The sequence below is a fragment of the Falco cherrug genome, chromosome 3 (assembly GCF_023634085.1).
Source record: "Falco cherrug isolate bFalChe1 chromosome 3, bFalChe1.pri, whole genome shotgun sequence".
Taxonomy (NCBI): Eukaryota; Metazoa; Chordata; class Aves; order Falconiformes; family Falconidae; genus Falco; species Falco cherrug.
The window spans coordinates 122,041,602-122,055,659 of NC_073699.1; the positions used below are offsets into that span (position 1 = coordinate 122,041,602).

Consider the following 14,058-nt stretch of genomic DNA (forward strand, 5'->3'; position numbering starts at 1 on the left):
TGCTTATATGTGTGGGGTTCATAAAACGTTTAAGAATGTAAGAGGATTGTGGAGGTTGAATCATTATCTCAGTTGCTGTATGGCTTTCACCCTAGGAGTATATAAATGTTTTGATTATAAAGCATGTATCCGTTTGTGTTTAATGATTGATTCATGTTTAGAAAGGAGACGCTTATGGTTTATGTTTGCATTTTATACTTATTTTAATCATGCTTTGTTTTTGTTTTTTGTTTGTTTTTTTTTTAATTGCAGCAGCTGTTGCCGGGTAAAAAGTTTTGGGAATCTGATGATTCCAGCAAAGATGGACCAAAAGGGATATTTCTGGGAGATCAGTGGAGAGACAGTGCTTGGGGAACATCAGGTAGCTCAATTATTTACTTAATGTAGTTGGGGTTGAATACAGAAATGTGCAACTCATCTGATCAAAATTGCTGGCCAGTCTGGATGACACAGCATCTTTTAAAAGATATTAAAAACCATCTGTTTTACATAATAGAAAACTAATAGAAAAACCCACATTGCTTTGTGACAGAGTTAAAAGATATCCATAGTTATAAAAAGATTGTCTAATGTGAACATGTGTACCCTTGTGTTTATCTGCTTAAAAATTATAGATTGCCATTAAAATTTCACTTTAAACTTTGATATATTTTCTGCCTTGAGATGGATTACTTGTAAGGTTGAACAAAGATATTAGAGACCAAGATTACTAAAAAAAGACCACCCCAAAACCTAACAACCTCACATTTTTTTAAATACTGAACCGGCCAACCAAACCCCAACAGCATTCAGTTTAAAAAAGAAAAAAAAGTGATGTTTTGAATTAATAGTGTTGAAGTTTATCTGCCAAGAATTTTATTCTTGGATCAGAGGCTCCCTCTTGTTTTGAATTTAAGGGGAGAGTATTCAGGTTGGTTTTGATTAAATAGTAAAAAAATCACACACATGCTGAATTTGAAATACTAACCTTTACTTTTTATTTTGTGTGCTTCCTATATGTAATGAATATGCTCCTTTAACACCGCTGTGTATCCTGTGCAGTTTCCAAACAACTGCGCAGAACTACAGCTGCAGGGGAGATGTGATTATAGCGACTTCACTGTTGTGTGTGGGGTTTTTTCCTGCCAAAAATATCCATTATTAGGGTGAAGGTATTGGGATAATGATAAGGGCATTTTTTGTTTAAATTTCAAAATAGCTGTGGAAAGCTATTTTCACAATAAAGAAGATAAAGCTTCTGGAAATCTGATCAGCTGAATCTTGCAGTCTGGCTGGTACTGGGGAGATTTTGGGGAGCTGCTGCCTCCAGTTGTCTGACCTGCCTGTCCGCAGTGGATCTCCGTAGCAGCACCTGCATTCCAGGCCTCAGCAACAGTTTGTGCCTGGCTTTATTAATATAAACTGAAGTTGAGGGTGGATTAAAGGGCTGAGCCAGGCTCTGAACAGCAACATCTGCAAAGGAGATGTTCTCCTTTGCTGCCTCTGTTGTTGGGCTGGTTGCATCTACCAGACAGGCAGGGTAGACATCTGGGGGAGGTAACCTCCTACGCTGGCTGGTCACAAATCTTCATGAGTCAAAACCCTTCCTCTCATTGCTTCCTTTTGTGTTGTTGTGGTTTTTTTTTTGTTTTTTTGTTGTGGTTTTTTTTTTTAATTCTGAATTAATCCTGCACACCTTACAGCCTTTATTCCTGAGCTGTGGCCTGCACTGGTGTCTGTGAGTCAGGCAAATCATAGTTTCCCCTTTTGCTCATCTAAAATGAGGAGAACAGCCATGGTCTGAACCGTGCTGAAGGTCGCTGCCCCAGACCAAGGAGCGTGGCTTGGAGGTGGTGTGTGGAAGTGTCCTTGGCCAGAAGACTAGTTTGTTCCATGAACAGTGGAACTAATGAAGGCTGGTTTTCTGTAAGATGCCCTTTGCTCCATCCATTTTCCTTTCTGTCTGTGTCCACAGTATGCACGGCAGTCCTTCCATATGGCTTTGGTTCTTCACTACTCAGCCTTGAAGTTGTAGTTTTAAAGCATTTAAAGCCAGTACTGCTAAAAGAAGCAGTCCTGTCTGATGCAGGCCACTCCTTTCTTCCCCTCCTGGTGGTACAAGCAGTTATACAGCAGTGCAATGAAACCTGCCTGGGAATGGATCTGGATTAAAACTAGCTTTTCTCTTTTGTTTATTAGCTTTATCCTTGAAAAGACTCCCCAGTCCACTTCACTTTGTGGCCATTTAGATGCTTGTGCTGGCTTGAGGCGGAAGGCAGGAAAGTGGAGCCAGAAGCAATGATAGAATAGAATTACTTCTCTTGACAGCTTATGCCTGCTTTATAAGGAAGCTACAGCATCATTGTCATTGCATGTCCCTTCCACTATCCCCTAGCAACTACTGTATCTGCTGCCTATTATTTTTGACTCACTGTTGCCAGTCTGAGCAGTCAGGAGCAGAGAACTTCTTCCCTTCCCTCGTTGGGGGATGTAGGGTTGCTTTCTCCTGCCCAGCCAGCAATTTTTGCAGAGCCCGTAAAGATTTGGAGACATCTATCCTCAGTCTGCTCTGGTTGGATCTCAAACCTTCACACTGCAGGGATGATATAAAGGATGGGGCTGATGCAGGGTGACAGGGAATGAGGAAGAAGAAATGAAGTTCTCATAAACTTTTTCTTGAGGAAATAGCAGCTAAGAGAAACTGATCATGACATGAATATGGCAGTTCATATGACCAAGAAAACAAATGCGAGCTGGTGTAACAACAGGATGGTGTTTTAAATGACAAACCAAGACTGGTTTTTTGCTGTACTAATGCAAGAGTTTTACTAAAGCTAAAAACTAGAACTTTGGGTTTTTAATTGCAACCTTTACTTAAAAGACTTAAATTTCTGAAATGTTATGATTGTAGACTTTAAATGTAGTTATCACTTGTAGGTTTACAGGTTCTAGTATTTAAAAAAATGAGAAAGCCATCCTGCTTTTTCTAATGGATATCATCAGAGTCAAAAAGTTGGCACTTCTTAGTACAATTAAGACCCTAGAGAGTACGTATTTAATGACTTGCCTCCTTTGAATAGTTGGATCTACTTACAAGAATTACACATGTTTTTGTTCCAGATCACTCTGTTTCCCAACCAATTATGGTTCAGAGAAGACCTGGTCAGGGGTTTCATGTGAATAGTGAAGTCAACTCAGTGCTTTCACCACGGTCAGAGAGTGGAGGACTTGGAGTTAGCATGGTGGAGTATGTGTTGAGCTCATCTCCTGGAGATTCCTGCCTAAGGAAAGGAGGATTTGTAAGTGTGCCTGATTCTGACATTTGAGTTCCCATTATGTTACTTTCTCCATTTGCTGCTTGGTTGTTCGGTTTGTTAATCCATTCCTAAAGGCAGGTGTTTCTTCTGTCTTTTTTGTTTGCTCTTAGTTTAGCTATCTCTCTTAAAACGGGTAGGCTAGCAGTTTAACTGTTGTTCTTGACTTAGGGGGTGCAGTGTGGGAGATGGGTGTAAAGGATATGAAGGTTGCTGACATTCCCTGGTTCTTCAGATAAGCACATTGGCAGTAACACCCCATCTAAGCTTGTCATTGGAAAAGTATGCAAATACACCTGTGGTTTTTGAATGAGCGTGTGGCTGCTTTGTTGCTGGCTAAGAATAAAAAGCTCCATGTAATGATGCTAAAAATGTAATGTAGTTACAAAAGCCACTCCAGCTGGAGAATGCTTTCAAGGGCATATCATTTCCTATGGAGAAATGGCATTAGTTGCTGTGCTTTGTGGGGTGGGGAAGGGAGCACAGTTGCTGGTGCCTTGAATCTAAGGCTATGTCGTGAGAAAGGCATAATCAAGCCCCATCCCTGTAGTGGGGAGAAAGGGGCTGCATCTTGGCTTTGCCTCATTGGCCAAGTGCTGGATCAGGAATTGTCAAAATGCATAAAAGCAGAGTAGGTTTGTTACTGTTAGACTGCTGTGCTCGTTTCTTCAGGGAGCTGATTTGTGGTTTCTTTCATCCATCCTCTTATTTTTGTCCCTTATTAGTGGGTACCTGATAACCTTGTTGAACCCTGAGCCTAAGAAAGATGATTTTTGAGAAATGAACATTCAGTGGAAAAACCAATTTATCACCTGAATTGGTGGTTGAGAGAGGTGTTGGCTCCACAACATTGACAGTCAGGGTGCCAGTTCTGAAACGGAGGGTCTCACTGGTGAATATCACATTGTAGTGGTGAGAATTGGGCTCCAAATTTGTATTTATAATTGGCATTTCCAAGCCTGCTCTTTAATATTTAGAAAGCATGATTTTATTTACTTTAAGAAAAAGCATCAGAAGATGATTGTTTTAAAAGCAATCTTTTTTTTTTTTTCTAAAATAAAGGGAGGCAAAAAAATCCCTCCCTCCAATTAGAATGGAAAAATTATTTAGTTCATATAGGGTTCAAATGCCCTGTTACATACAGAATACTTTTCCCTCAAATGAAGCGGAAGACAGTGTTTGAATGGCTGTCTGTGTGACAGCACCAAAGCTGTCTGATAAATATGTTTATATGCCCTTTGCTGTTTTTTTATCATAAATTATGTTGTTTTTCCTCTCCTTTTATTGTTCAAAACTCTGCCCCTGGCATAATCACCCTTTATTCTTCTCCCAAGTGGAACAAAATGCAGACATTAAGGGCAGAAATGCTGCAGATGTAATGCCACTCATAGAATGTTCAACAGAAGAGAAATCCTTTTTTCATTTTTTCCCTTCCTTCCACCCCCTACCCAACAACAAAAAAACCCAACAAAAAACCAAACGTGCTTTAGGATTACGTGAACCAGTGACTGAGCTAGTGAGTGCTCTTAAATGAGCTGTACCTTGGAATTCACTGTGAAAATCATATTAATGCCAACCAAAACCAAGGTGGATCCTGTTCTGCTCAAATACATGCACTTGTCCAGTCAATTGCTGCGCCTTTGACATTAGACTGCATTTCAGAGAGGTGCTTATTCAGCTTGTACCCCTTCAGTACCTGCTGTCATATCTGAAAGTTCCTGAGTTATTTTTGAAACGCCTAAGTCCCATCTAGAAAGAGTATTTGAATAAGTATTCTCTGAAATTACTTTGGGGTGGGATTTTTAGAGCTTATGGAAGCAGACGCCGAGTTACTGAATGGGAGAAACTGAATAGATAGAAATAGATAGAAAAACCTGTGTTGGAAGATTGACAGTTCCCTTATTTCTTTGATTATGATTGACTGTTTTGCTTTTTTACATTTTTATTTGTAAGAACTAATGTTTACAAGTGACTGACTTTATTGTGACGTGTTTCTTTGATTTGTTACCATCTCAGAATGAAAGTAAAATTGATCTGAAAACTAAGCTTATTAAAATAATGTCTCTTTTGCCTAGGGGCCAAGGGATGCAGAGAATGATGAGAATGACAAAGGGGATAAGAAAAATAAGGGCACATTTGATGGCGATAAATTAGGAGATCTGAAGGAGGAGGGGGATGTGATGGATAAAACAAATGGTTTGCCTGTGCAGAATGGAATCGACGCAGATGTCAAAGACTTCAGGTATGTGCACCATTAGTTAATAATTAATCAGTGTCATACTGTTGTAGTTTAACCCCAGCAGACAACTAAGCCCCACACAGCCGCTCACTCACCCCTCCTGATGGGATGGGGGACTGAACTGGAGGAGTAAAAGTGAGAAAACTCTTGGGTTGCGATAAAGACAGTTTAATAGGTAAAGGAAAAGCTGCACATGCAAGCAAAGCAAAACAAGGCATTTGCCGCTTCCCATCAGCAGGCAGGTGTTCTGCCATTTCCAGAAGAGCAGGGCTCCATCATGCATAATAGTGACTTGGGAAGACAAAACGCCATCACTCAGAACGTGTGTGTCCCCCTTCCTTCTTCTTCCCCCAGCTTTATATGCTGAGCATGACATGGTAAAGTCTGGAATATCCCTTGGGTCAGCTGTCCCTGCTGTGCCCCCTCATGATTTCTTGTGCCCTCCCAGCCTGCTTGCTAGTGGGGTGGAGTGGGGTGAAAGGCAGAAGAGGCCTTGATTCTGTGTAAGCACTGGTCAGCAATAATGAAAACATCCCTGAATTATCCACACTGTTTCCAGCACAGATCCAAAACCTAGCCCCATACTGGCTACTGTGAACAAAATTAACTGTTTCCCAGCCAAAATCAGTACACACACAACGCTTTTTGAAAGCTAGTTTCTGTGCTGTAGTGAAAAAGCCTTTAACTCATTGAAAAGTGTCATAAGGACATTATATTATACACAGGGAAGCACTGTGAGAAGGTGGAGGATAACATCTGCTGGCTCTCCTCTGTGCAAACCTAGTTCTGTATATTGTAATCTTGTTTCATTTTCACACCTGTTTCTGATTACTCTCTGTGGGGTTCCTATGGAAATACCTAACTGAAGATGTTGGCTCTGCTTGTGTACTAGTCTAAATTATAGTTGGGGTTTTGACTTGTTCCTTGTAGCTCTCAAGAGATTGAAGCCTTCTGAAATTGCGGCTATTGATGTAATCGATGCATTTGTATTTCTTGCAAGCTTACCTACTTGCTGTGCCTTGTGTTGACACATAGGAAAACTGTAAACGCAAACGAGATGTGCTGAGGTGCATACTGCTAGCCCTTGTATGGAGATCAGCCGTTTCCCACTCGAGTCCAATGCTTATGTTGGGTAATTAGGAAACCATGGCAGCTACTTTAGGAAAGTTTGAAGTGTGATACCGTGCCAGAGGATCACGTGATTAATAATCACCAAATAGCTTTATGAAAAAATAATTTTGGCATTTCTGAAATCCTGTCTCATTATGACTGACTGTCTCAATTGAGGAGAAAGAGACTGAATTTTTTTACACTTGTACTGTAACAGGTCTTGGAGGCAGGGGGACTGGGGGTTTTATGGGTGGTTTTTTTGTTTTTTAAATACATTAATTGTTCTGTAGAATCCATTTAGGGAACTGTTTCAGACGATCTTTTTCTTTTTTTCCCTCTTTATCACAACATCTACAAGCAGTTCTGGTGAGTACTAGTGTCTGTTGCTGTTAATCAATGCTGTGTGACATAGCATTAAATGGATGTGCTTAGTGATGAGTGTCTTTTCTTTCTGCGTAGCCGTACACCTGGTAATTGCCAGAACTCTGCTAGTGAAGTCGATCTTCTGGGTCCAAACCAGAATGGATCAGAGGGCTTAGCCCAGCTGGCAAGTACTAATGGTGCCAAGCCAGTGGAGGATTTCTCCAATATTGAGTCCCAGAGTGTCCCTCTGGATCCCATGGAGCATGTTGGCATGGAGCCTCTTCAGTTTGATTATTCTGGAACTCAAGTACCTGTGGACTCGGCTGCAGCCACTGTGGGGCTCTTCGATTACAATTCCCAACAGCAGGTAAAGTGTTGGCCGTTGGTCCTACCCTACCACTACAGTCTCTCCCATAGAGTCGTCATGGGGTTTGCACGAGCTCAGGCTCTTGTCTTGGGGAGAGGGACGGAGAAGACTTGGAATGGTTTCTTCATCCCTGTGCTATCCGTAGTGCCACATGTGTCCTCCTAGGGAGCTCGAGGCAGGACATCTACTGAACGTGGCCATCTATACAGCAGTCGTGAGGACCTGTAATAAAAAGCCGTTATCAGCAGCACTTTTCTGTGTATTAATTACTTTTGTCTTGGGTAAGTTTGCACTGGACAAGAGTTTTAAATTAGTAAAACCATCTAAACAAGAAAACTCCCCACCCTTCAGCCCTTAAAGTGACTTAAAGGTCAAACAACTGTTCAGCCTCGCTGTTGCAGCCCTGCTTTGGAATTTCTGCAGTACCGAGCTGGAGCCTACTGAAGGAATAATGAGTTTAAACTGTCTTGCTCATACTTGAACATGGTTTAAAACCGAAGGTCAGAGTCCAGTACTACAAAACTTTTATCTCAGCCCAGCAAGTTTGTTTGACCTTTTCTCCCACGCAAACACCCAAGCTTCTCATCCTGGACAAGTAACTGAAGTCCTTGCTTTTTGCTGTTGGCTTCTCTTGAATGCTGGGCCTAGATCCCGCAATCGACTCATAATCCGCTCCTGTTCCTGCTAGTTTGGGTAATGATTGTAAACTTTTATTGGTTTCCTTTTGTAAGTGTGATGTCCCTCAAAGAAGAATAAAAATCTTTTGTTGCAGGAGATTGTGAGGTATATAACTAGCCCTGGGTTTCCTAGAATACCTGATCTTTTTTAACAAAATAGCCTGCTGGCACTGTACTGAGGAGAGACTGCTGCCACGTTTGTGTGAAAGGCCCACCTTCAGAAAGTTACCATAGTCTTAAAAGCAATGTAAATATCTATGTTACAGCTTAATCAGTTGTTCTATTACAAAGCATGTTTGGGAGGTTAATGCTGGAAAATTTTTTAATGATTAAAGTAAATAGCTGTTTAGTTCAAAAAGAAAAACTTAAAAGCTAGTTTCAAGTCTTTGTCCTACTCTGATGTAGGACCTTGAATGCAAAAATTACTTTCCAATGAAACTTGTGTATTTTTTTAAAACAGTATGTTAGAGCTAAATGAGTGAAATGCTTTTTGAAGAACTGTTAGATATGGGAAAATAACTGCAGGAATGTGAAGCCTGTAACTTGCAGTTTGTCAGTGTTTTCTGTTTAAATTCAGGCTCATTTACAAGTTGAAGTAGTTTTTATTTGTTTCTTCGGGTCTTTAAAAAATAGGATTTAAAATGTGGCAGTCTTTGTGCCTAGTCGGTGGAAAAAACAACTCTCGAAGGCTGAGCTGGAAGGCGTTCTGGTTCAGAAGTGCTTGCACTACGGTGCTCTGGCTGGCCCTTTAGATAGGTGGCTTTTATTCTTCTACATGGTGGTTTTTTTTCTTCGTTGTGTAGAGTAGATGGGTAATATCCACGTAGAGCTGATGTCACCTCCATGTAATCATGCTTAAAACTTTCTGCTGGGTTGCCTGTGAAGCTGAAGTTCTCTCTACTCTCTTTGAACTGTGAATTTTGGTGGGGAGCAGGAGGTTCTGGTGCTGTGAGCACAGCTGCCTGCCCACCCCATCTCTATGGCCCACTTAGCTCCCACCCAGGTCACGCTGAGAATAAGCAAGCCAGGCTATGTAATGAGGACTGTTATTTCAGCTTTGTTGCAATAGCAACTAAGACCTACAGTAAACGCAAGCAACAGGCTTTTGTAAGCAGAAGTGCTGTAGTAAAGGTAAGGATTCCTTCTTCCACCAAATGTGACCTCTCAGTGCACATTTGTGTAGCTGCAGTGTGTCTTGGCTCAGAGTTGTGCCCATTTTCTTAATATATGATACTCAGCAGCCAGTGTTTCTTGGTATTTGCAGTTATAGCCTATATGAAAGGAATCTGTCTTTCGGCAGTGTAGTTTTTTCCATCTTTTGTCAGATGGAAATATGTCCTGAACAAAAGGATCTCATCTGTAAAAGTGTCTTTCTCGGTCTGTTGGGAAGCGTCAATACTTTGAAGGGATTACAAGCAAGTACAGCTAAAAGCAATATTAGGAAGGGAAGGTCTTAACCACGTGTAATCGGATTAGAGAGGGCAGATGCTTATATTGCAGAAGAAACTGGTTTACAGAAATCTAATCTTACAGTGTTCCCATAACTGTATAATACAGTCTGCGATGTTGTGGTTTCTTGGAATTCCCTCAATGAACTCCCCCACGTGTTTTAAATGATGCTTCATTTTGTATACATGTGTGAGGGGAACATAGCCTTGCTTTTTGAAATGTCGAGTGATCCTACTGAACTCCTCTGAAACTGTGTCAGTAGTTTGTAGGTTTTCACTCTGAATGTCATTTCTAATAGGCTAAAATGCACCGTGTGTACTTTTTTTATAACTTCAGCCTCACTTTGTAAATCCTAGTTAATGTTCATGTTAAAGAGATTTCTTTTTTCCACTTACTGGAGACCACAATTTAATACTGATAGGTAGTTTTTTTGGAATATAGGTCTTCTGCTTGTCAGCAGATGGAGACAGTGCATTGAGGCTTTAATAACTCTTCCTAAATACATAGAGTTGATGATTCGCAGAGCTCATGTGGTGTAGGGGCTTATCTGGCTAAGTAAAGCCTGAAATTGTGATCGTTTCTGTTGGCTCTGCTTCCTTGTATATGCTACAGGCAGTATGAAATCTGTAGCTGCAAAAAGGTTTTAGCTGCTCACACTGAGTTTCTTCTGGGAGAGTCTAGAGTCTGGGTTTGCAGGCTGGCAGAAACTGTGATTTAAAGCAGGCAGAGGGAGAGGTCGCTGATTTCAGTTGCTGCCTGAGTGTGTGGCTTAGATACCAACGTTTATCTGACCCTTCTTTGGAAGGGAAGCTCCATAAAGATTTGAAAGGAGACATGCTGCAGGCGGAAGGAATCCAGCCCTTCCTTCTCCTTGCAACACAGTGTGAATGCAGAATGTTTGTGTGTAGGTTTAAAGAAGCTCAGGAGTATTGTCCGAGGAAGTAAGTGTCTCGAACTTGGAGCTGAATCTTTAGGTTTCTTTGACTTGAGGATGCAGACTTACTCTTAGTGGTTTTCTTGAGCAGATGAAAGGACCCAGCCACTCTGCTCCTTATTCCTCCCTACTGCAATACCAGTAACTTCAGGTAAAGGGGCATCTTTTCAATCTTCCTCTTTGAATCTTTAGGTAAACTTGTAACAGCTGCTGACAGCAGCCATTTGCAGAGCATTTTGAATGCTGTGGCTTGATTTGAGCAAAAGACAAATGCACAAAGCTGGTGTGAGGACTTGTATGTCTGGAAGTCAAATTTAGCAGCCGTCAGCTGTGCTCACAAGAAGGGGAGAGAGACAACAACAAAAAAAAAAACCAACCAGCAGCAGTCGGTGAAATACTTATACTTTGAGTAGTTGTGGATTCTTCTTTCTTTGCTTGGTTGGGTTTTTTTTTTGCCAGTACTTCCACTTAAAAATGGATCAGTGAGATGCATTTGGGAGGTGTGGAAGTCATCACACAGGTAAACTGAGCACAAGAAAAGGTGTTTTCAGAGAAGATAAGTGCTTTTTTGCCCTTTAGACAGGCAACTAATAATCTAGCCACTTTCTCTGCTGTTTACCTTGGTGGAATGCATAGTAACAGACTGTAAAAACAGATCCCAGGGAAGCAAAAGTATATGAGGATTGAAGGTTTTGGTGAAGTGTTTGCAACTGAAGAAAGCTAAAATATTGGATTGCTGAACTCATACAAAAATAGATCACAAAACCACGGATGGCTGTTCTACATGTATGTACACCCAGGAGTGAAGCAGTTAAGAGGATATATTTTTTTTCCATAGCTGCTCATGCTGATCAGTGAATGAGATGTTGCTGGAGGCTCCTACAGAGTCAGTATCCCTCGGTCCGTTTTCTGTAGGTCATGTTGTCCATGATGTCCTTCTTTTTATAAATTAAAAGATGTCAGTAGATCATTTGATCCAGCTACTAATGACAGATGCTATGCTAACAGAGATTACACCCCTTAGAATTACTCAACTTTGTGTAAGCGTGAAGTTATTGTTGAATGACATGTTTGAAAAAAGGAGGTGGGGGGGAAGAAAGGTGGTTGTGTCTAAAGACTGCTAGGAGTGTTTTATGGCCCTTCTGATGTTAGGCCCAGGGAGGTTATAAAGTTAACTGAATTTGATCTGTTTCTCCCTAAGCAGCATTACAATACTCCTTGGATACCTGGAGGGGCCCCAGCATCTTAAGGGATGAGCAGTCTTTGGGGAAAACAGTTGCGACTAGGTTTTTGGCATGCAGAAGATCAATTCTGAATCCCCTAAGTACTGAGTTTCCACTGGGTACCGATCCCCCCCCCCCCTTTTTTTTTTTTTCCCCCCTCCTTCTGAACTTGTAAAAAGAGAAGAAAATAGAGGTAGACTATTGCACATCTCTTAGGATTTTCTGCCTAAAAACAGCACAGTTGCTCATCCTGCTTTCAGGAGGACCAACTCCAGTTTTTGCCTGTTAAAACCCCCCTCTAATTTTCTAAATGATTCCGTGCTTCTTCTTGATGGTTGTATATTTCTGCCAAAAATTTAGGCAGAATTATTATTGCCACTTCTGACAGCTGAAGTGGCTCACTTGTCTTGTCTGAAAGGAGGGCAGAGATAATAGGCATGAAAATTGTGTGTTTAAGCCTACTTTTCTCCAAGTGAGTGGAGAGAGAGAAAACATTTATCACAGCGGTTTGTGAAGTCATCCACACCTCAGAAATGATCACTTTTGGAAGTAATTGGGGGTGAACATTGCTTCTGGATAGTTTCAGAGTGGCTGTTCAGCTTGCATATTTTTAAATGTTTTAATTGGAGCTGAGTGATGGTCTGCTGATGGGTTGATTGAGGGAGTGTTTCATTTGGGTAGAGGCAGAGAAAGCTGGGGAAGTAGATTTTTAGTAAGGACCTAGATGAATGGGAAAAAAACCCCAACCAAACCCCTAAGCAAAAATACTAATACTAAAAAACTAATGTAATTGTGTGCTGCGCTTTTTTTTTTTTTTTTTTTTTTTAAATTATTGAGGATGACTGTTCTCAGTAATATTGCCCATTGCTCCCTGAGCCTGTAGTGAGGTGTAAGCTGGCAAACTTGTGCATGCTTGGGATGGCTTAACCAAATAGTCACCAGGTCTGGTTTCTGTCTCTAGTGAGAGAACAGCTTATGCTCCTTGCCTGGATTCATGTGGGAGATGCTGGAGATAGAAGGCTGGCAGGTAAAGGAAGCATTTGATCTGGGGGTTTGTGAGCTCCTGAGGCTGGCATCCCATCTGATGGTTCTTTAGATGGCTCTGAAGCCATTGCATCTTGCCATCTTCACTCCTGCACCTGACTCTGCAGCCACCCTGCCATCCTGCTTGCCACTTCAGACCGTCTGGGACGGTCACATGGATTGTCTGCTGGTGTAACTGTGATTTCCCTGTAGTCACTGTTGTTCAAGATCTGGAGGTGCTTGTGGTGGCTACTGGTGATCCACAGGCTGCAGGCAGGGGTTGTGTGTTTGAGGAGGAGCTGGGGAAAAAACGCCTTTCAGGCATTGCACAGAGAAAACCCTGGCTTTGGTTTAGCTGTACTTCAGAAATAAATTTCTTTTTTTCTTTCGGGTGGATTATCACAGGCAATTGATTTCAAAGGAGTTTGTTTTTTTGAATTCCTCTTGAAATATTTCCCTTTAAAGAGGAGTGTCTGTAGTTTTGAAAATAAATCTAGTGTAAAGGAATTGCTTTAAAAGGAAGTAAGAGAATGCTTTTTGTGCATGAGTAAAGGACCATGTTTGTGCTTTTTTGTCCTTTCAGTTGTTCCAAAGACCAAATGCGCTTGCTGTTCAACAGCTAACAGCAGCACAGCAGCAGCAGTATGCGTTGGCAGCTGCCCATCAGCCTCACATAGGTAAGTCTTGCCTTTAATACATTACATTTTACTAGACTTTTGCTAATCCTCAGAGTATATTGGAAAAAATACCAGTGAAAAAAGATGGGTACGTTTTAGAGAATCCTAAATATGCTTTTGCAACTGGTAATCAACACACAAACAGCAGTATATTGCTTGAAGATTTACTTGAAAAATTCTGGAGGTATCTCTTGCACACTTTGAAAGCTCTAGAGCATTAATGTCTGGCAGGAGTGATACTCTTACCCTTGCTGAGAGTGCTGTTCAGTAATGAGAGCATTTTGAAGTACTTGTTCTGAGTGACGTGTGAAGTGAGGGGAAAAATGCACAATTCAGTATACATCTGAATGTGCTTCCTGTGGCTCAGCTGCCTGGGATCTGACTTGAAGTAAAAGATACATTTTATGCAAACACATGATTAATATTATTAAGAGTTTAGATTAAGTGGGAAGAAAGCACTTCCTGTGCATAGAAAAACAGAACTGTAGAAGGGCTACTCATGTATGATTAGAGTTAAACTGTCTTAGGGTTAAATATTTTTAGCACAATAAGCAATTTAAGTGGTAGTTCTGCCTACCTGAAAGCCCAATACAAATTTGTTGGGACTCTCCCACCTCTGTGCCGTGTGTACTTACTGGAGTTCAGGGAGAGACCTGAATTAGAATTATTTAGCTTTTTAACTTACTCCACCTTCACCTCCCCT

At 41.2% G+C, this 14,058-nt stretch overlaps 1 protein-coding gene across 14 annotated transcripts in view; it reads left to right on the forward strand.

The window, feature by feature from the left end:
- Nucleotides 1-14,058, forward strand: part of PUM1 (pumilio RNA binding family member 1) — a 78,000-nt gene that overhangs the window by 30,965 nt on the left and 32,977 nt on the right. For 9 of the 14 annotated variants that reach the window (XM_055703513.1, XM_055703504.1, XM_055703502.1 and 6 more), the window contains 5 exons: nucleotides 253-361; nucleotides 3,100-3,278; nucleotides 5,369-5,535; nucleotides 7,102-7,372; nucleotides 13,262-13,355. In XM_055703513.1, coding sequence (XP_055559488.1) covers nucleotides 253-361; nucleotides 3,100-3,278; nucleotides 5,369-5,535; nucleotides 7,102-7,372; nucleotides 13,262-13,355 — 820 coding nt within the window. The remainder of the gene's footprint in view (nucleotides 1-252; nucleotides 362-3,099; nucleotides 3,279-5,368; nucleotides 5,536-7,101; nucleotides 7,373-13,261; nucleotides 13,356-14,058) is intronic. The other 5 variants (XM_055703503.1, XM_055703509.1, XM_055703516.1 and 2 more) reach the window with 1 other exon arrangement.